This window comes from Mustela lutreola, chromosome 2 (genome assembly GCF_030435805.1).
Source record: "Mustela lutreola isolate mMusLut2 chromosome 2, mMusLut2.pri, whole genome shotgun sequence".
Classification (NCBI taxonomy): Eukaryota; Metazoa; Chordata; class Mammalia; order Carnivora; family Mustelidae; genus Mustela; species Mustela lutreola.
In genome coordinates this window covers 60182659-60203386 of record NC_081291.1, presented here as the reverse complement: position 1 = coordinate 60203386, position 20728 = coordinate 60182659, and the positions used below count along the sequence as shown (strand labels likewise).

At 47.9% G+C, this 20728-nt stretch overlaps 2 protein-coding genes across 8 annotated transcripts in view; one reads left to right on the top strand and one right to left on the bottom strand.

Moving 5' to 3' along the window:
* ZXDC (ZXD family zinc finger C) overlaps window positions 1-20728 on the bottom strand; it is a 96068-nt gene that overhangs the window by 2872 nt on the left and 72468 nt on the right. The window contains exon 9 of one of the 3 annotated variants that reach the window (XM_059161948.1): window positions 7715-10085. The exons of the other annotated variants lie outside the window; for them this stretch is intronic. Within the exon in view, the coding sequence (XP_059017931.1) occupies window positions 9931-10085 (155 nt within the window). The 3' untranslated portion in view covers window positions 7715-9930. Of the gene's footprint in view, window positions 1-7714; window positions 10086-20728 lie in introns of those variants that run through there. 3 annotated transcript variants of the gene reach the window in all.
* Window positions 5028-20728, top strand: part of CFAP100 (cilia and flagella associated protein 100) — a 49615-nt gene continuing 33914 nt past the window's right edge. For 2 of the 5 annotated variants that reach the window (XM_059161957.1, XM_059161954.1), the window contains exons 1-3: window positions 5028-5137; window positions 6146-6241; window positions 17967-18041. In XM_059161957.1, the coding sequence (XP_059017940.1) occupies window positions 6193-6241; window positions 17967-18041 (124 nt within the window). In that variant the 5' untranslated portion in view covers window positions 5028-5137; window positions 6146-6192. Of the gene's footprint in view, window positions 5142-6145; window positions 6242-17966; window positions 18042-20728 lie in introns of all 5 variants that reach the window. The other 3 variants (XM_059161956.1, XM_059161955.1, XM_059161958.1) reach the window with 3 other exon arrangements.

The following is a 20728-nucleotide window of genomic DNA, read 5'->3' as shown; positions in this document are numbered from 1 at the left end:
ACCGGGGAACCTTTCACCGCTGCCTAGGACAAAAGGTTCCTCTTTTTTAAGTACCCTTTGGACAGAAAGGGCATTCGCACGGGCCTAGGGCTCAAACTGGTGCAGGGCGCCACCCCGTGGTAGATTCGGACAACGCGCCCACACCCATCAGCTTGTTCCTCCTTTTGCCTATCTATACCCACTCTACAATCTACCCACCATACCTGCATCATCTATCCATACCACCCATCCACCACCCATTCATCCACCTCTCTACCCTGCCACCCAGCCAATTCACATCCACCCATCAACACACCAGCCACCCATCCGCCTACATAAGTATAGCTCAGCTATACATACATTCTCTCTCCATCCATCCAGCCACCCATCCACTTATTCATCTCCAAGAATTTTCATTCTTTCAGGTAAATATTTATCTTTCCATTCATATCTAATCACCATCCACTATCCATTGACATTTGACAAAATATTTATGGAACACCTTCTGTGTGCTAGGTACTGTGCAAAACATTAGGGTCAAGGGGTCAGAGGGCATAGTTCTTATCCTCATGGGACCTACACAACAGCAGAAAAGACACACTCATAGAGCTCCTTGTGAAATAGCCATTGCTTTGAAGGGATTACAGGGCACTGAAAGAATGTATCAGCTCAGACTTGGGGACTAGGGATGGCTGGGCTGACAAATGACTTCTAGGATGAGGTTTAAAGAATAGCCAGGGATAAGCCAAGCAAAGAGGAGCAGGAGGACAGCAGCTAGTGGTATGGCACAGAATGCCACAGAAGCAAAGGCCTGGAATCCAAGTGGGCTCTGAACAGAGGGGGTGGAAGATATTTTGACATATGTGCATCCATGGGAGAGCCTGCACTGGGCTCCTCAGTGTGAGTTGGTTGGGGGTGAACACATTGTCCATTCAACTTCTGCTCCCTCTTCCACTCTTCCCCAGGGCCATATGCCCTGATGCTGAGATCCCCACAGAGTCCCATTTTCCTTGCTAGCACTGGTTGAGGCATGTGTGGAAAAATTGTTTTGCTAAGGAGATATGACAAGTGTTCTGAGGGGTTTCTCATTGTGTGAGATGATACTGCCTTCTTATTTAAGTCATTTTCTCATGGAGCTTTCTGTTTCTTGAAACCAAATGCAACCTAAATGATGTCAGGAACTATTATTGAGAATCTCCTTATCCCGGGCTCCTGAAGCTCAATGACACACTCTTGTGGGGCAGAGTCCAGGAAGTGACAGCCTACTGTCTCAAATCTCCTGGTCCAAAAGCAATAATGTCCTACCCCACCTTAGCTGCAACCACCCCCACCAGTTCAGCACCATGGTTCCTCCATGTTGTCCTCTTTCTCCTCCTCTCTCTCTCTCTCAATCTTGCTTCCTTCACACCTTCAAGCCTGGTCTAGTCTTAGCCCCTCTTCCTGGATGACCACAATCCTCACGACCACTTGGGACCTTCACCCCACCCCACCTACCCCCAAAAAGCCTAGAAAGACCAGGCACTGAAGCACCATCTTTGATCCAGAACAATGCTGTTGCAACTTTACCAGCCAGCACACAGAATCTCCCAAGCCTTAGCCATCTGGCTTCTCAGCTGTGGCACTGGGTCTGCCTCTGATGACCAAGGCTCCAGCAGAACTGCAGGGGAAGAGCTTGGTCAGATCTCCCAGTCCCACTATGGGTCAGAGCCAGCCTGCCCTCAAAAAGCAAGATAGGGCCTCAGCCAAGGCCCTTGTGTCTCCTCCTTCCTCACCCATCAGATCACCCCCAGAATTTCCTGAAACTACTATCACCCAGGCCACTGACAGTCTCCTATTTAACAAACTCAATGAACACTTTTCAATCTGTTAGTCACTCAAGAGCATTTCTTCTTCTTTTTAACGTGTTTCTCGAGATATTATGTACCAAATAATCACCCATTAAAAATGCATTTAGTATATTCACAGAGTTGTGCAGTCACCACCATAATCTACTGTAGACATTTTCATCTCCCATAAGAAAAAACCTACATCTCCTTTTAGTGGTCCCTGCCAGTTTCCCCCAACACCATCCCTCCCTGAGCACCTGGCAACAACTCACAGACTTTCTGCTCTGTGGATTTGCCTATTCGTGGCAAACAGAATCAAACAATACATGGTCTTTTGGGACTGTCTCTTAGCACTTAATGTAGTATTTTCAAGGTTAATCTATGTTATGGTATTTATCTTTACTGCATCTCTTTTTATTGCTAAATAATATTCCATGTGTGAGAGTACTATATTTTGTTGATCCATTCATCAGTTAATGAAAATCCAGGTTGTTTCTTAGCCATCACGAAGAATGCTGCTATGAATATTCACATACAAGTTTTTGTGTGGACATGTTTTCATTTTGCTTGGGTCAGTATCTAGGAGTGGAATTGCTGGGTCATGTGATAACTCTGGTGTAATTCTTTGAGGAGCTGCCAGACTGTGTTCCAAAGCAGCTGCACCATTTTGCATTCCCACCAGCAATGTAGGAGAGCTCCAATTTCTCCACAATCTCACCAGCACTTGTTATTAACTATCTTTTTGAGTAGAGCTATCCCAGTGAGTGTGAAATCATATCTCATTGTGGTTTTGATCTGCATTTCCCTGACTAGGTGTGCTGAGCATCTTTTCATGTGCTTGTTGGCCATCTGTACAACTTCTTTAGAGAACTATCTACTGAGATCCTTTGCTTATTTTTAAATGGGATTATTTGCATTTTTCTTAATGAGTTGTAGGATGTCATTATATATTTTAGATACAAGTCCTTTATCAGATATATGTTTTGCAAATATTTTCTCCCATTTCCTTTTTCTTTTTTTTTTTTAAGATTTTATTTACTTATTTGACAGACAGAGATCACAAGTAGGCAGAGAAGCAGACAGTGAGGGGGGAGAAGCAGGCTCCCCGCTGAGCAGAGAGCCCAATGTGGGACCTGAGCTGAAGGCAGCAGCTTAACACACTGAGCCACCCAGGTGCCCCTCTTTCCACTTTCTTGATGGTATCTTTTACAACACAAAAGTTTTAACTTGGATGAAGTCCAGTCTATCTCTTTTTGTCTTTTGTCATTTGTGCTTTTGGTGTCAGAGCCAAGGAATAGCTGCCTAAGTCAAGGTCACAAAGATTTACTCCTGTGGTTGTTTTTTTTTGTTGTTGTTGTTTGTTTGTTTGTTTCTGAGAGCTTTAGTACTTACATTTAGGTCTCTGGTTCTATTTGAGTTAATTTTGGTATGGGATGAGGTGGAGCCCAGCTTCATTCTTCTGCATGTGGAAATCCAATTGTTCTAGCACACTTGTTGAAAAGCCATTTTTCCCCTCATTGGATTTTCCTGGCACCCACTCTTTAAGCTCTCTGTTCCGTGGACTTTCTGAAAAACACACTTATTTGCCGGCCCTGAGGGCAGGTTTCTTAACCTCACAGTGGTGCAATCTCCCCCCTTGGCAGCAGGGTAATAAGAGGGGCCAACTTCACAGGCAGGCTGCATTAAATGGGCACAGAGAACAGTGTCAGGCACCCAGGAAGACTCTGAAGGTTCACAGATAATTTACAATCGTTCATAAATGTACCTGCTAATAGCAATGAATTGATAGTATGCTCAGTAGCTTTTCCCTCTTTGGGTCACCTATTTTCGAGAGTCCTAAAAGTCTCATTAGAATTCCAATTATTTTTGATAAACTATTTTGAAACTCTTTGCTTTCCTCCCTCAGCCACCAATTAATAAAGTGCCTCTGGCCCTTGCTGATAGCTGACTCCACTATCCAGCTCCTTGTTTTGCTGTGGCAGAGACCAGAGACAAGCAGAGGCTAAAGTGTTTAGGACTCTAAATGACAGCAGAAGGACCCTCTGCACTGGGGCTACATGGAAACCACTTGTTTGTTCAGGGGGTTGTTCAAGGGGTCTGTTCAAGCTAGCTGCTGTAACAAATAGTCCTCTCCTCTCCACATACATGTGGGCACCCCACACACTCATGCACAAATCATGTATATGGCTTGACATAAAAATTTCCTTCCTCCCTTGCACAAAGCCTCCTGTAGATAATGCCAGTAGAATGCTGTCCTCCAGTGGTGATTCAGGGATCCCTGCTTCTTCCAATCCAAGGAGCCTCTCCACATTGCCTGGCACTGGTCTTCCTAACCACTACACCTGCCTTGAGCAGAGCTGAGAGCTGCTGGGATTCTCACTGACACCCTCCTGGTTTGCACACTGTTCCAGAGCACAGAGTACAGCTAGAAAGACAGAGCCCAGACTGTGCCCCAGCTCCAAGCAGACTTTGTCAATCTGCAAATTCCCTAGATGCGTGGGACAATGTGGTGACCATGGTGAGAACTGTGGGAGGGGTTCTCCTGTTTCTGAGGAATCAGGGACCTGAGCTGGGGAAGCAGAGGGCACACTTTAGCCCATGACCACATCAGCTGATGAATCTGGGCTATCTAAACTGGATCCCTGCTTTTTATCACCCCGTCGCTGCCCTGTCTACTAATAGCCCTTGCCGTGCTGTGTCTTTATTGTAAAAAGTCTCATTCACCCTCGGGAATAGGGTGAATTCAAGCCTTAGCCCGCATCGTATTCACGGGGAGGCCTGGTTACAGTCCAGATTGCACGGCTGCGCCCCCCCCCCCCGACTTTCTGCCGCCCGGGAGGGTACAACTTTTGCTCTTCTAACGAGTTCCAGGAATAATATGCTTCTGCGGCTGGCCCAGGAACCACACTTTTAAGAAACGACCCTCTAGAAAGTGAGATCCACCCGGCAGAAAGGACAGGTCTGTGTTTGCACCACATGCATCCCGAAGCGCACACTGAATAAATGAATCGGGGAACAAAAGGCAAAGAGCGGGAGGAGTGCGGAATAAGGAATGACGGAGGAAGGAACCGCCTGTGCCCCAGACCCAATCCCAGACACTGCGCAGGAGGCGCCCGGAGCTCGGGCGGCGGGACTCCGGCCTCTCCTCTACTGCTGGACGGAGACGCCCGCAGGCCCCACCCCCACGTAGCCAGAACGCCTCGGCTTTGTGACGTCACCGTCCCAGCGGGCGGGGAGAATGGTTGCCTTGGCGACGTAAACCGAACTCCCTGAGCTGGAAGCCGGGAACTGCGGTGTGGAGGCTTCCGGGCTAGCCCCGGCGCGCTGGGCCGGTGGGTGCGCGCGGCGTCGGGTCAGGGGTGCGCGGGGCTTGGGGCGGGCTCCTTGGGCGTCCGTTGCAAGGTCTCTTTACAAGTTTGCTCGCCCTTCCTTATTTATTACTGGATTTGCTTTATCACATACCTAGCTACCTAGCCATCCCTCTATCCTTCCTTGACTTGTGCACCCCTGCTGTATGACCCACGCATCCCCACCAAGCTGGGGTGCTAGGAGACGGGGCACTGCTAACTAGTGCCTCTCCAGGACCAGGATTTCTTTCCACCTGGATTGTAGCAGAATGTTGCTGGAAGGACACAGGCTTTGGAGTCAAGGAATCTTGGGGTGGAATCCCAGCTAAGGTCCTTCCTTACTGTGTGACTTTGGACACCTAGCTGAATCTCTCCTTTACTTCCTCCTCTGTAAAATGAAAAATTCATCCAATGAATAGTTACGAAGACCCAAGGCTATGCCAGGCGCTTTGATGAGCGCGTTGGCTCCAAATGAGAAAATACCCCTGTTCTCTTGGACCTTCCGTTCAAGGGGAAATAGGCAATGCATTGATGTGTGTGTGTGTGTGTGCGCGCGCGCGCGACAAATCAGATAGTGGTAATTGCAGAGGAGAAAGTAAAGTGAGGTGTTACGGAGATGGGAAGAAAGAAACTGTTTTGAATGGAGTGGTGAGAGTAGTGTCTCTGAAGTGGGTGACATGAGCTCAGAGCTGAAGGGAGAGTCCCATTCTCCGCAGCTGGTTGTCCATGAACATTTTTTGGCCAAGGAAGTGGTATAGGCAAAGGCCCTGAGGCAGACCAAGGTTGGCATGTTCCAGACACAGAAAGATTAGGCCGGGCAGCTAGAACTAAGTCAAGGAGGGGAGAGAGGATGAAGGAGGGGGGAGGCAGGGAACTATAGGTGTTGGTCACATGGTAGGCCCTCAGGAAATGCCAAGTTTTCTCAGCCACCCCGGGGCAAGGGGAGCTGAGGGCCTGGGGATCACCTGGCTCAAGTACTGTATCACTCCTCAGGTTGGAATCGCCTTTAGCCAAAATCAAGCTTTGCAACATCTGCCCAGATGTCCAAGATCGTGTCTGCTGTGGTCTCCAAGGGTATGACTCACAACGGTAAATATGGGGCTGGCATGGGCTCAGAGTTGAAGACCGCCTTGGGAGCCTGGGACAGTGACATCCAGACTTAACTGAGGGTTAAGGGGATTCCAAATCAGACCGTGAGGCAGAAACATAGGTGTGCCAGATTCTGGGGAAACTTCACATTTTATTTCCTCGGGCCGCTATAGCAAAGTGCCACCACCCAGTGGTGGCTTTAACACCAGAGATTTATTGTCTCATGGTTCTGGAGGCTAAAGTCCAAGATGCAGGTGTCACTGACAGGGCTGGTTCCTTCTGAGGGGTCAGAGGAAGCACCTGTTCCAGGCTCTCTCCTAGGAAACTTCTGGTGGTTTGCTGGCAATCTTCGGTGTTCCCAGGACTGGGAACGTGTCATCTCTATGTCTGCCTTCATCATCACGTGGCGTTCTGCCTGTGTGCATGCCTGTTGCAAATTTCCCCTTTTTTATTAAGGTCAGGAATCATATAGGATCAGGTGCCCACACTACTCCAGCATGACATCATCTAAGTTAGGGCTGCATGACCCAGAGTCACCTTGTGAGGTGCTGGAAGGTAGGATTTCAAGTCTTCAAAACCATTAATTTTGCGGGCCGGGGCACAGTTCACCACATAACAGGCTTTGTGGAAGGTACCAGAAATCAAGTGGGTCTCTCTCAGCCTCAGCTAAGGTCACTAGGCTGAGCCCAGAGGAAGCATCAGCCTCAGGCCCTTGTGGGAGATGTCCTGGCTCCACTGAAGTCCCAGGTCTGCTGCCAAGTGCTCCCGCCAAGTGCTGCCGGTGCACCTCTGGGGGTGGTGGGCACTGAGGTGGGCAGAATGGTCAATGCTGCCTGCTGTCAACTTGTGCTTTAAATTTAATTTGGTTTTGAATAGGTAAAATATTCCCATGGTTCAAAATTCAAAAGTGTTCAAAGCCCCCTCTCGTGAAAGCCCCTCCCCGTCCTGTTCCCAGATACCCAGTCTCCCCTCCTCAGAGGGGAGTGGCACGAGCCTCTCCTCTCCTGCTCCCCGTGCTCCACACACATGCTCTGTGCACACAGGCAAATACATACAGACATAGTTTATACCATTTGTCTTTTTCTCACACAAACAACCACACAAGAAACAGGCTTCCTATGCCTTGCTTTTTCCATTAACCCCAACACAGTGAAAAGACTTCCTTGTCAATATTATTATCGGGAGTTCTCTTCGACTTCCCGTGTTGTGAGCAGAAGACAGATCACGTAGAGTGAATGTATCATAATTTACTGAACCAACCCATGTGAATGGGCACTTAGCTTGTCTCAAACGTGTGCTGCTCTCTACATGAGTCCCCACCGCTGCCATTGTGCACTCACTCACTCTGCTCCAAGGCAAATTGAAAAATGAAGGAAGTCTGAGAGTTACAAAAAAAAAAGATAGCTTTGAAATGTTTGCAGATAACAACAAATTAACTTTAGACACACACACAAAATAATGCAACTGGCACAAGACAGTTGAAGGCTTTATGAACAAGACTAATTCATCCTATGGTACCAATAGAGTAGTTACATGGCGGGGGAGGTGGGGGGAGTACCCTGTGACTCTCGAGATTGGGTTTATCACTTCCCTTGGCAGTGACATGCAAATAGGAGGTCCCCTTCCCCCAAGCTGATCTCCATGGTCTGGGTTGAGGATCTGTGCATTTGGGAGGAAACCAGGCCAGGCAGGCAAGTGGACAGACCGATGGCATTTGCAGGCCAGGCCAGGCAGGGGCACCTAGCCAGGTAGGCAAGTGAAGGCAGCCTGGATGGGAGCACATCAGCCAGGGGCTCAGGCCAGGATGACAGTTGACCCTGACATCCTGGGTTCATCTGTAGGAGCTGGGGACGAATGTAAGAGCTAGAAAGACCCTGGGGAAGAGGGGCCTCCTGGGGGAGAACAGCCCAGGGACACTGAGCTCTGAGCCAGGTGGCGTTTCTGGAGCCCAGCCTCGGGGGAGAACACACATGGTGTCAGACACACATGGCGGAGTACAACACTTCTGTGAGCCTCAGCTGCCTCATCGGTGCAATGGGATCAATCCCAATTCCCTGAGGCTGCTGTGAGCTCGAAGAGGGGGTACGTGTCAAGGACTCAGTTCCTTGACACTACTGTTATTAGGGTCTCTACTCACTATTATGATACCCAACACCCCACCTCTAGGGCCTTGGCTTGTCTCCCACTGTGTGAAGTCTGAGTCAGAAGATAATGCTTGGGGAGTGCTGATGGAGGGGCCGTTAAGGGGTCTGGGCAAAGACTCGGCTGGAATTGGACATCAGAGAAGTAAGCTCTGGATTTGGTCTTCATTCTCAAATATTTAGTAAGTGCCTGCTGGATGAGGGCTTGTGTTCTAAGCACTGGGGATTTAGGGGTGAATAATACCCTCCCCAACCTGGGACTTTCATTTTAAGGAAGGCAGACATTGCAAAGCAAACAGCCAGTAGAAAGGAAACCTACAGGAAGTTTTGGGTAGGGGGCAAGGCATAACTTAACTGGGAGAGGTAGTCAAGGAAGGCCTCTCAGGGGAGGTGACATTTGATGCCTATCCATAACAATCCTGAAGGATGAGAGAGGGAGAAGCGCATTCTAGGCAGCATTCCCCTTCTAGGGGAAGGGCCAGCAAAGGCTGAGGCTCCTATGAGCTCAGTGTTGGAGAGACAGAAGGCCAGTCTGGAACTACTTGGATAGGGCCCATGGACCATGGGGAGGACTATTCAGTTCTGTAAAGATGCTGAGAGGGGTTGAAGCAGGGAGATTGCAATTTCTGGGATTAATGACTTTTATATAGGGATGCCAATGTCTGTGACATAGACAGAGGGTCTGATTCACCACAGCCTCCCTGGAGACCCCAGCAAGGCCTCACCCCTGGTGCAGAGAGTGGAGGACACTTAACAGAGACCTTGGCCAGGCAAAGGAGTCAGTGAAAGCCCATACTAGACCTAAGACTTCCCAGCCAGGGCTTGTGGGGTGGGGTGTGCTGGAACAGAATGTGCGGTTGGAGAGAAAAGCCACAAAAAGCTCCCCTCTTGGGGCTGCCCCAGTCCTGCCACTCAGCTGCCCATGCTCCTTGGGCTGGGGACACTCGCCTCAGTGTCTTAGCACTGCTGTCTCCCTCCCCAGAATGCTCTCCCCCTAGATCACCCTGTGGCTCCCTCCTCCACCTCCTTGAAACTTCTATTCAAATGTCACCCTCTGCTTTACTTTTCTTGATACCACTTTCTGCCTCCCACCTTCATCACTGTTCCTTACTTGTTTCTCCCTCCCCAGTAGAACATAAGCTCCACCTGGGCAGGAGTGTTCGTCTGTCTTGCATGTTGCTGTCTCCCCAGAGCCTGGCACATAACAGGTCCTCAATAAAATTCTGTTAGCCTGAAATCTTTCCCCTGAAGTTCAGGAATAAGGCCAGGATGTCTGTTTTCACTGCTATTCAACACTGTGTGCTGGCAGTTCTAGCCGGAGCATTTATTTATTTATTTATTTGTTAAAGATTTTAAGTAATCTCTCTATCCAATGTGGGGCTCAAACTTATAATTCCAAGATCAAGAGTCACACTACTTACTGAGCCAGCCAGGTGCCCCTAGTCAGAGCATTTAGACAAGGAAAAGAACGAAAAGATATACAAATTGGAGAGGAAGAAGTGAAACTATCTTATTCCCAGATGACATAATCCTATATAGAAATAATCCCTAGGAACCCACAAGAAAGCTACTAGCGCTAATAAATGAATTAAGCCAGGTTGCAGGGTACAAAATCCAAACATCGATGTTAGCTGTGTGCCTCCACACCAGCACCAAGCAATCCAACGTGGAAATGAAGAAAGCAGCTCCATTTACAATGGCATCTAAAAGAAGAAAATATCCACGTATGAGGTGACACCTGGGAGATGTTAATTAGAGCAGAAAGCTCCCAGGAATCAGTCTTTCCACCCAAACAACCACTGAGCTGGTCACAACGCTCAGAATCCGAAATCGGAACTCTGGAGCCTGGATGAACACATGTGGGTTCCAGGACAGAACTGGAGGGGGAGGCTGGGAAATTTTGGTGAATGGTGACATTCTGTGGAGCAGCCTCTAGCCCAGCAACAATGGGGAGGGCAGCACACGTTTTTGGCGTGGCTGGCTGGTGCCCTGGTGGGCCATAAGGACCTTTTCTTCCCCAAGCCCAGCTGTGTGTTTGGTTCCTGAGAAGCCAGTACTGAGGCTGGCCATTCTTTCAGCTCTGGGAGCTGGAGTGACCGCCCTGCCAGTTCTGTCAATAGTGATTTAAAGACACCAGACCACCCTCTCAGCCTTTCCAAACCCAGACCCTGAAGGAAATCTTTGACTAAAGATTAATATCCAGAATGCATAGAGAATTCCTAAAACGCAACATGAACAACCCACTAAAAAGGGGGCAAAGGAGTTGACAGACATTTCGCCAAAGAAGATCTTCTGAAGAGCCAATAAGTACATGACATGATGTGCTCACATTAGCATCAGTCATTAGGAAAGTGAGACATCACATCGCACGAGTACAATAGCTATTAAAAAAAAAAAAATTCAATGTAACAAGTGTCGGCAAGGATGTAGAGAAACTGGGACCCGTGGGCACTGCTGGTGAGGAGGTATACAGCTGTGGAACATGGGAGGGTGGTCCCTCAGAAAGGAATGCATAAAATTATATGACCCGGCAATTCCATTTCTGGGTACATTCACAAAATTATTGGAAGCCCAACACACTCTTATTTGTGTTTGTCACCTGTCTAAAATATAGGCTCTGAGGAGGTTTGCCAGCGTCTGCTGCAGGACCTCACACTTAGAATGCCAGTAAACATCGGCCAGCAGACAGTGAATGACCATCTCGCCCTGTCCTCCCCACACCGCCCCTCACGGCCCCACTCCTGCCAGCTCTCAGAGCCCACCAGTGAGTCCTCAGTACCAGCCCAGACACTGCTGTAAAGCCCGCCCTCAGAGACTCAGCTGCCTTCTCAATATCATCATGGATCCCGTGCTGGGAGCTGGGGATGGACAAGCATGGTTCCTGTTGTTTTAAAATGTAGATTTCACTTGTAAAACTTAACACCCCAAAACCAAATAATCCAATTTAAAAATGGACAGAAGACATGAAAAGACGTTTCTCCAAAAAAGATGTACAAATGGCCAACAGACACAGGAAAAGATGTTCATCATCACTCCTCATCAGGAAAATGCAAATCAAAACTACAGTAGATATCACTTCACACGTGTCAGAATGGCTAAAATCAGCAATACAAGAAACAACCGGTGCTGGTGAAGATGTCGAGAAAAAGATACACTCGTGCTCTGTGGGTGGAAATGCAAATTGGGGCAGCCAATGTAGAAAACAGTGTGGAGGTTCCTCAGAAAGTTTACAATAGAACTACCCTATGAACGAGCCATTGCACTACTAGGTATTTATCCAAAGAAAACAAAAGTACTAATTCAAATGGATACATGCACCCTGAAGTTTAAAGCAGCTTTATCTACAATAGCCAAGATAAGGAAGCAGCCCATGTGTCCATTGGCTATGAATGAATAAAGTAGATGTGGTGCGTATACAATGGAATATTACTCAGCCATCAGAAATAATGAAATCTTGCCATTTGCAATAACATGGATGGAGCTAAAATGCAGTATGCGAAGCAAAATGTGTCAAAGAAAGACCATACAATTTCATTCATATGTGGAATTTAAGAAACAAATGAGCAAAGGGGAAAAAAAGACAAAGCAAGAAATGGACTCTTAATTATAGAGAACACCCTGATGGTTACCGGACCGGGGGAGGGTGGTGGGGGGGGATGGGTGAAATAGGTGATGGGAATTAAGGAGGGCACTTGTCATCATTAGCATGGGGTGAGGTGTGGAAGTGTTGAGTCGCTATATTGCTCACCTAAAATTAATATAACACTATGTTAACTAAAAAAAGAAAAGGAAAAAAGCAATCAGGAATACACCCCATAGATAGATCAAGGTAATAAGAATGATTAAAATGTAAAGGTATAATATAGATATTAAAATTGACAAACAAATAAAAGATAAGTAAACTGTCAGTCTCACTACTGCTCAGGTGTAGTAAGATCAGCAGACAAAGGGATGGCTGCCATTGGAAAGATAGTATGTGATCTTCTTAGATCCCTAGAAATAGGCGGCAGGGCCACACTGGAAAGGACCGGGCTGGGTCAGAGGCAGAGAGAGCGGGGCACTGTGGGAAGGAGCCTTTGTCGTGATTTCCTTAGGAAGGAACAGGGGATGTAGGGTGTGCAGGCTTAGGGTTGACTGGTTTGAGTAATGTCAGGACTCTGTGGCACAGGGCTGTCTGGGACCTGGCCCTGGGCGACTAGAGCAGGGTCCAGGGGCCCTGGGTGTGAGAGGCTGACAGTGGAGGTGGGAGGTGGGCACATGGGCTCTGGAGTAGTTGGTCTACATTTGTAAATCACCCTCTTGGACACCTCCTTCACTCTTGCCAGGGGTTGACCAACCCCAGGGTAGAGAGATGAGGACAGTCCCTGTGGGGTCCATAAGACTCACATGCTAGAGCATCAGGTGCAGAAAGTACAAGACATCCTTAATGCACCTGGAGCAGTTGCCCATCTTGGGAAAGAAGGTGACCCTACATAATACCAGATGTGACACATGCAAGAGAGGGGAGTGCCATCTCTGGGAGGGGCAGGCAGTAAGCCCCTTTGTCCTGAATGTGAGGGGAGGTCATGGGGCCAACAACAGATGAGGGAGATGTTGACTGACGGGGCTTGGACTCCCGTGCAGTGAAAAAAGCAAAGGGTGGTTCTGCCTGTGGGATGGTCCGTGAAGAGTCTTCAGGTGGCCAGAGGGTAGCAGGGAGGGGTGAGGCTGGGAGCGAGATGAGAAGCTGCAGAGGTCGCTGCGTGAGATCACGTAGGGTCTCCCAAACCCTGTGGATTGCGGTCCTGGACCTCCCAAGCCTGGGATGCCCCTGAAGAGTGGGCTGTGTAACAAATTACCTCAAAACTGAGTGGTTTGAAACAACAGTAAACATGAGTTAGCTCAGTTTCTTTGGGTCAGGAGCTCATGAGGGGCTTGGCTTGGGGATTTGGGCCCAAGAGGTCTCCTCCGTGGTCACAGGAAGGCAAACCAGGGCTGGAGAATCAGTTCTGGGCAGGCTTAGTCATGTGGCCATTGGCTGGGGCTGACCCCCTTCAGAATAGGTGATCCCAGAGAGGCAAAGCAGGGCCCAAATGTCCTCTCTGGCCTTGCTTCTGAAGCCCCACGCTGTCACTTCCGCAGCTGACCACACAAACCAACCATGATCTCTTGCTGGAGGGACACTGAAGGCTGTGAGTGCCTGGAGCCCGGGGAGACTGGGGGCTGTTTCAGGTGCCAGCCACCGAGAAGGAGGTAAACACACCAGTGGTTTTATGACTTGTGTTTTAAAGTGGTCTGCCCTGGGGCACCTGGGTGGCTCTGTTGGTTATGTGTCCAACTCTTAATTTTGGCTCAGGTCCTGATCTCAGGGGAGTGAGATGGAGCCCCGCCTCAGCTCCGTGCTAGGCATGGAGTCTGCTTGGGAGTCTCTCTCCCTCTGCTCCTCCCCTCTATTTTTCTCTCTGCACCCCACCTCAAAAAAAAAAAAAAAAAAAAAAAAAGGGTCTGCCAGTCTGCTCAGCGTGGTCAAGTCTCTTCATACAGCTTCGCCTTTGGGTTTTGGTCTGTGTCTCTCTTTTGCCCTCTCATACCCAGGGATGGGCAAGGCTGCTACGGAATTGCTCCTCTTTGTTTCTTGGACCCCTCAATCACTCCACTTGCGTCACACTTCTGTCTCTTGCTGGGATTACAGGGGTGGCCGTTCCCCAGCTGCATGGTCCCTTTCTAACTGTGCACCTCCCCTCCATTCCCAGCCATCCCTTGAGAGCTGGCCAGACCTACCATGCCCACTTGCCTCCCCTTCCTAACCCTGTGGGATCTTGGCTTCTGCCCCCTCAGTCCACACTACCAATCTCACTCTGGGGGCTAAGACCTCTCCAAAGGCACCTCCCCTCAGACCCTGGCTCCTCCTTCCACCCTCCCCCCAGGGCTCTGGTCTTCTCCCGCCTGTCACTCTGCTCCGCAAGCCGCCTTGCCAAGCTCCTGGACCATCGGGGCTCCTTGGGCTGTCCCCGCCATCCTCTGTCTCGACCACAAGCACAGCCTCAGTTTCCATCTATTCGCCAGTGACACATTTTCATTCTCTATTGTCCTAGTCCCCAGACCTCCATCAGGAGTGGCCTCTTCAGAGTCCCTGTTTGGCTGCTCCCACGGGCACCTGAACCCAGCACTTCCGCCTGAGCTCCAGGCCTCTTGCCGCCCCCACCCCACCCCTTCCTCCCTTCTCTGCCACCTCAGCAAACAGCACCTGAAGCACAGGAGTTTATACCCAACGGATAGAGTTTCCCCTGTGCTCCCTTCTCTCCCTTGCCCACATCCTGTCTGGCACCAAGCCCCCAGGCTCTCCTGAAAAGCCCTGCATCCACCCCTCCCTCCCACCCTCATTGAAGCCACCAGCCCTCTTCTGTGGGGGAGCAGAGAGGACTTGCAGCGGAGAGGACAGGCTTGCCAGTGTGCAGGGGAGGTGCTGAGTGAGTCCCAGGGTGAAGGAGGGAGATGGCCTGGAACTGAGGCCCATGATGGTGACCCAGCCCTCTTGTAACTGGAATGCAGAGAAGGTGGCTCAGGGGAGCAGAGGGGGAGAGACCCCTGGCTGCTAGAGAGGAGCAGGTCAGCCGATGGCTTCCCTGGGGAGCTGTGGTTTCCCACCGCCCCCATGCCCCCTGCACTCTAGTACTGCAGAAGGCAGATGGGGTACTAAAATTTTATCACTACTTATGAGGACATTTTGTACCTGGTTCACCTCCCCTGTCTTTCTTGGAGAATTTTTCTAAAAGAAGGCTCACATTTTAAAACTTCTTAATTTGGGGCGCCTCGGTAGCTCAGTTGGTTGAGCATCTGCCTTCGGCTCAGGTCATGAACCCAGGGTTCTGGGATCGAGCCCCCCGTGGTTGGGCTCTTTGGGGAGCCTACTCAGTGGGGAGCCTGCTTCTCCCTCTGCTTCTCCCCACCCCCACAGGCTTGTTCTGTCTGTCAAATAAATAATAAAATCTATAAAATTTTTAATTTAAAAATTCAATTCTGTTAAAGTACTAGAAGAAAACAGGAGTTTTTGAAATGTATTTAATCTTCAGATGCAGAATTCCTTTCTAAACAAAACACAGAACGCCGAATCATTTCACTAAGCAAACATAAAAATGTCCTGTAAGGAAAACACATGAGAGACAATCCAAAGGAAATTGTCATATCAGCTGGAGCAAAAATATTTTTAGCAGCTCTGACAAACAAATGTTAGCTAGAGTTCTCTAATAGATAACAGTTCTCAAGATCATTTAAAAACTACAACATCCCAATAGTAAAATAGGCAAAGGATACTAACAGAGAGGCAAGCAGATAATTAACATCTGAAAAGACACACAATAGCTTCCATAATTGAGAAGTGCAAATTAAAACTGAGATGCAGGGACATCTGGATGGCTCACTTGGTTGGACAACTGCCTTCCACTCAGGTCATGATCCCAGAGTTCCCAGATCGAGTCCCGCATCGGGCTCCCAGCACCACGGGGAGTCTCCTTCTCCCTCTGACCTTCTCCTCGCTCATGCTCTCTCTCACTGCCTCTCTCTCAAATAAATAAAATCTTAAAAAAAAAAAAAAAACTGAGATGCATTTATCACCTGTCCTACTGACAAAATTCCAGGGGTGTGGGACCCGGTCCTGCTCAACTAAGTAACAGGGAGTAACCATTGCAATGGAAATTGCATTAAGACTAGAAACGGCCTCAGGGTCCACCCAGGACCTGGCTAAGGAGCAATGAGACTTGGACATGAGCAGACGTTCTTTTTTTTTTTTTTTTTTTTTTTTTTTTAGCATTTTAAAAATTGGGGCCAACTGTATATACATAACAGAATTTACTCTTTGGGGCATTTGTAAGTGGAACGTTCAGTTATAAGTACATTCTTATTCGTGTGCAATCATCCCCCCATCTGTCTGCAGAACTTTTTCACCTTGTAAAGGTGAAATCCCCATTGAACACTATCCCCATTGAACACTAACTCCCATCCCCTCTTCCGCAGCCCCTGGCACCCACCATCCTTTCTATGTGCAATTTGATGACTCTAGGGACCTCATAGAAGTGGTCCTTTTGTGACTGGCTTCTTCCCTGGGCTCAGTGTCCTCAGGGTTCATCCATATTGTAGCATGAAAGCAGATGCATTGTTCAGTGAAGAAGTAAGGGGCATTTAAGAATGTGTGTGCATGGGGCGCCTGGGTAGCTCAGCTGATTGGGAGTCTGCCTTTAGTTTGGGTCATGATCCCAGGGTCCTGGGATCGAGCCCTGCATCAGGCTCCTTGCTTGGCAGGAAGCCTGCTTCTCCCTGCCTGCTGCTGCCACTGCTTGTGCTCTCTCGCTCTCTCTCTTTCTCTGACAAATAAATAAAAGCTTAAAAAAAAAAGAATCTGTATGCATAAAATACCTCTGGTTAGGTGAACAAAGATCCATCTGACTGGATCTTCATAGCAGCATGTCGTATCAGTGTTCATCATAACACATCAAACGACCTTGTTAAAAAAAAGTCTGCTATGTCTGCACATCATTTTTTCAATTAAGAAAAAGCTGAATTTTATTAGAGTTTGGGTTTGTTTGTTTGTTTGTTTGTTTGGGTTTTGGTCTGTTTGAATAATAGTGGTATGTTCTGATTTTTATGATATGGTTGGTTAAATGTTGCTACTTGGAAATTGAACCCAAGTCACTAAGACAGAAAATACTCACTGAACAGACTGTGCTCCTGAACTCTCTCCGCTGGCCTCATCACTCCCTACCGCCTCCCCTCTCCTTACCATTATATATATGGCTTGACCTCTCCTTACCATTATAAATATACAGCTTGACATGTAGGCCTTGGGATTTGGGGCCCCATGCCCTTGACATTCCTGCCAGTGCCACAGGACAGCTGTTCCTCCTCATTCTCCCCACATCCCATCACCCAGCTGCTCAGGGTCTGCCTTTCTGTATCACGTCCCCTACCTTGCGAACCCTGTCATCCCCGTTCCTCCGCGAAGCTGGTCCAAAAGGACTGACTCCTTGAGCGCCACACCAGACCACACCCCAGGCTCTCCAGCAGCCCCCACCCCTTCTGCCAGTGGCTGGCTGCCCTCCCTGGCTGGCATAAACTAGAATCGCCAAGTTACAGATGATTTCTGAGTTGGGGTAGGAGGAAGTATCAGGCCCACTGCCCCCTTCCCTGTGGGTATCTGTGGAAGGGAGGTATCAAGAAAATGGGTGTCTCTGAATCTTCTGTTGCATTTGAGAGAAATTCTGGGAGGCTCACAGCAAAAGTGAGGGCAGTGCCATGAAGCAGAGGGCTTGGGTCTGTGACCTCCTGATAAAATAGTCCTACACTCCTCTTAAGGAGCAAATGGAAGGATGCAAAAGGGAAGGCACAAAATATGTTCTGTGTGCCAGGCATGTGTACACATGGGCCCTTTTCTTGCAGAGTTATCACAACTTGCCAGCAAAGTCAGCATGATTATCTCAGATGTGGAAATGGAAGCTCAGAGAAGCTGAGCACCTTGCCAGGGCCACTTAGCGGGCCAGTAAGGATGCTGGTGCCTGAGCCTCTCCCCAGCCTCACACTGTGTTTACAGCTTTGCTTTTGTGTCTCTCCAGAGAATAGCCTGGAGTCCCCAGACATCAGTTCTTCTTCAATCATTGAAGAAAAAAAGAAGCAGCATGGGAAAAAAGGTAAACGTAGCCCTCAAGCTGGGAGCTGAAGTCTAAGTTGGTGGGAGTCAAACATCTCCCCTCATCAACATAGTCACCCATGCAAGTGGCAAAGGGAAATGCTTCTATTTCTATTAGGAATTGGTTGACTGAGACCTGAAATAACAGTAACATAAACAAAGTAGGATTTGTTTTTCTTCCAGTAATGGGAAATATGGGAGGAAGTCCAGAGCTCCATGAGGGTCTACAAACAGCAGTTCTAAGAAACCAGGTGACCAGTTCCCAAGACTTTCTGCTCCACCAGTTTTTAGCCTTAGGGTTTTCAACTGCAAAGTTATCGTGCAGTCACAAAATGGCTGGATGGACATTTGAGATGGACATTTGGGTTGTTTCCGGGTCTTCGATATTACAAATAATACTGCAATGAACATTCTTGTACATGCCACTTAGGGAAAGAATGGATGCTGGATGCTGCAGCTCCAGCCATCACATCTGATTTCAGATAAGGAGAAGGGATAAAGGGAGGAGCAAAACTGCACACCAGCCAACTCAGCCCTCCCTGGAAAAAGAGCATTCCCCAAAGCCCCACCCAGCAATTTCTGCCTACATTCCAATGTCTAGAAATTTGTCATGTGGTAATCAGTATTTGTAAAGGAGGCTGTGAAGTATAACTATTCAATGAGGCACATTCAGTGAGGCTGCCAACTATTAAGAGGAAGTAGGGTAGGCATCCAGCTGCTCATACTGCTTCCTCCAAGCCCCTGCACTGCTGTTCATCCCTTTAGCTCCTATGCTGTGCGCTGCCCCCCAGGCTTACTAGCCAGTTTGATGCTTCTGCAGAGGAGTGCAGATGTGAGTATGTTCCCTGAGCCTATCTCTCTCAGGCTGAGCCCCCTCCCATCAAGCCCCCACCCCACTGTGTCCCCTCTTGCTTTTAATTATGACAATCCAAAACTGCTCAGAAGCAGAGACCAAAATGCAGTGAATGAATATGCCCATCTCCAGACTGGATTTGGCCATATTTGTTGCATCTGTCCTTTTTAAATTTTTGCCAGAAATTTTTTTTAATTTTTAACTCCAGTATAGTTAACATACAGTGGCTAAGTAATATTCCTCTGTGTGTGTGTGTGTGTGTGTGTGTGTATGCCTATCACATCTTCCTTCCATTCATCTATCAAGGCACATTTGGGTTGCTTCTAAACTTTGTCAGAATATTTTAAGGTAAAATCCAGGCATGTCATTTCATCCTTATATCCCACAACATTCATTTTTCAAAAATAGGGATGTTTCCCTGCAAGGCCACAAGGAAGGCTCCCAAATGTCTCAGAAATGTCTTCCTATAGAAGATTCATTCTAATTAGGATTCAGATGAGACCTGATCATCTTCCCTCTCTTTAAGTCTTGCAGAGTCCCTCCGTCCCTCATGTCCTTCCATTTTCTGAGTCTTGACTTAATGAGAAGTGGTGTTAATTATCCTACAGAATGTCCCCCATTCTGTATGTGTCTGTTTGCTTCCTGGTCATTGTCTTTTTTTTTTAAACTATTCTGCTCCTCTTATTTCCTTTAATTAGACATAACTCTACATGCTTGGTATTCCACTTTGACCACCAGAATCCTTCCTACCTCCTTTCATAAGAAGTCCATGCTCAGTGGGTTCAGGTGGTGACTGCCTGGCCCTCAGTCAGATTCCCATCAGTCATTCACCCAACAGCTTCTTCTGCCCATGGATACCTAAATTGATCACTACAGTAAGGGTGAGCAGTCTGGGTTTGGTTTGGTTTCTTTGCTAAGGTATAATTCATGTAAGGTGAAATGCACAAATCTTAGGTATACAGTTTGATAAGTTTCAATAAACGTATACAACTTTGTAACTTCTACCCCATGGTCTAGAACCTTTCCATCTGCCCAGACATTCCCTTTGCCCAAGAGACAGCACTGTTCTGTTATCACCAGAGAATCACTTTACTCATTCTCGAACCTTGTATAAATGGGGTCACATTCTGTGCTCTTGCGGTCCTGACACTATTCACTCATCTGTGGAATGCCAGTCACAGGACTCCCTTCTTTGTTGTTGCCGTGTACATTTGTCAACAGTGTATTATTCTCTCTGGAGTGGATGGACATTTGGGTTGTTTCCGGGTCTTCGATATTACAAATAATACTGCAATGAACATTCTTGTACATGCCACTTAGGGAAAGAAGCACTCTTTTCTCCTGAGTGTATATGAAGGAGTGGAATTGCTGGAAGTATGTTTAACTTTAGTAGATACCGCTGAGCAGCTTTCCAGAACAACTGTACCAGTTTACAGCCCCACCAACAGGTGTGAGCATTCCAGATGCCCCGCACCTCTATGCTTTTACTATTATCTGGCCCTTTCGATATATATTAGCATCTCGTATTCCCTGTGACCAATGAGGGTGATCACCATCATGTTCACTGATGATTCTGTGTTATAAAGTGCCTCCCTGCCTCTGCTCATTTTTCTACTGGGTTGTCCTTTTACTTGAATGATTTCTAGAAGCTCTTTACATATTCTGGAAATAAATCATTCACCAGTTCTAAGTATGCAAATACTTTCCCTTGCTTAGTAGATTGCTATTTCCTTTCTTGGTGTTGCCTCTTACTAAACAAACGTTCCTAATTTTCATGGAGTTCACTTTACCAGTCATTTTTGTATGGTTGGTACTTTTTGTGTCCTGTTTCAAAG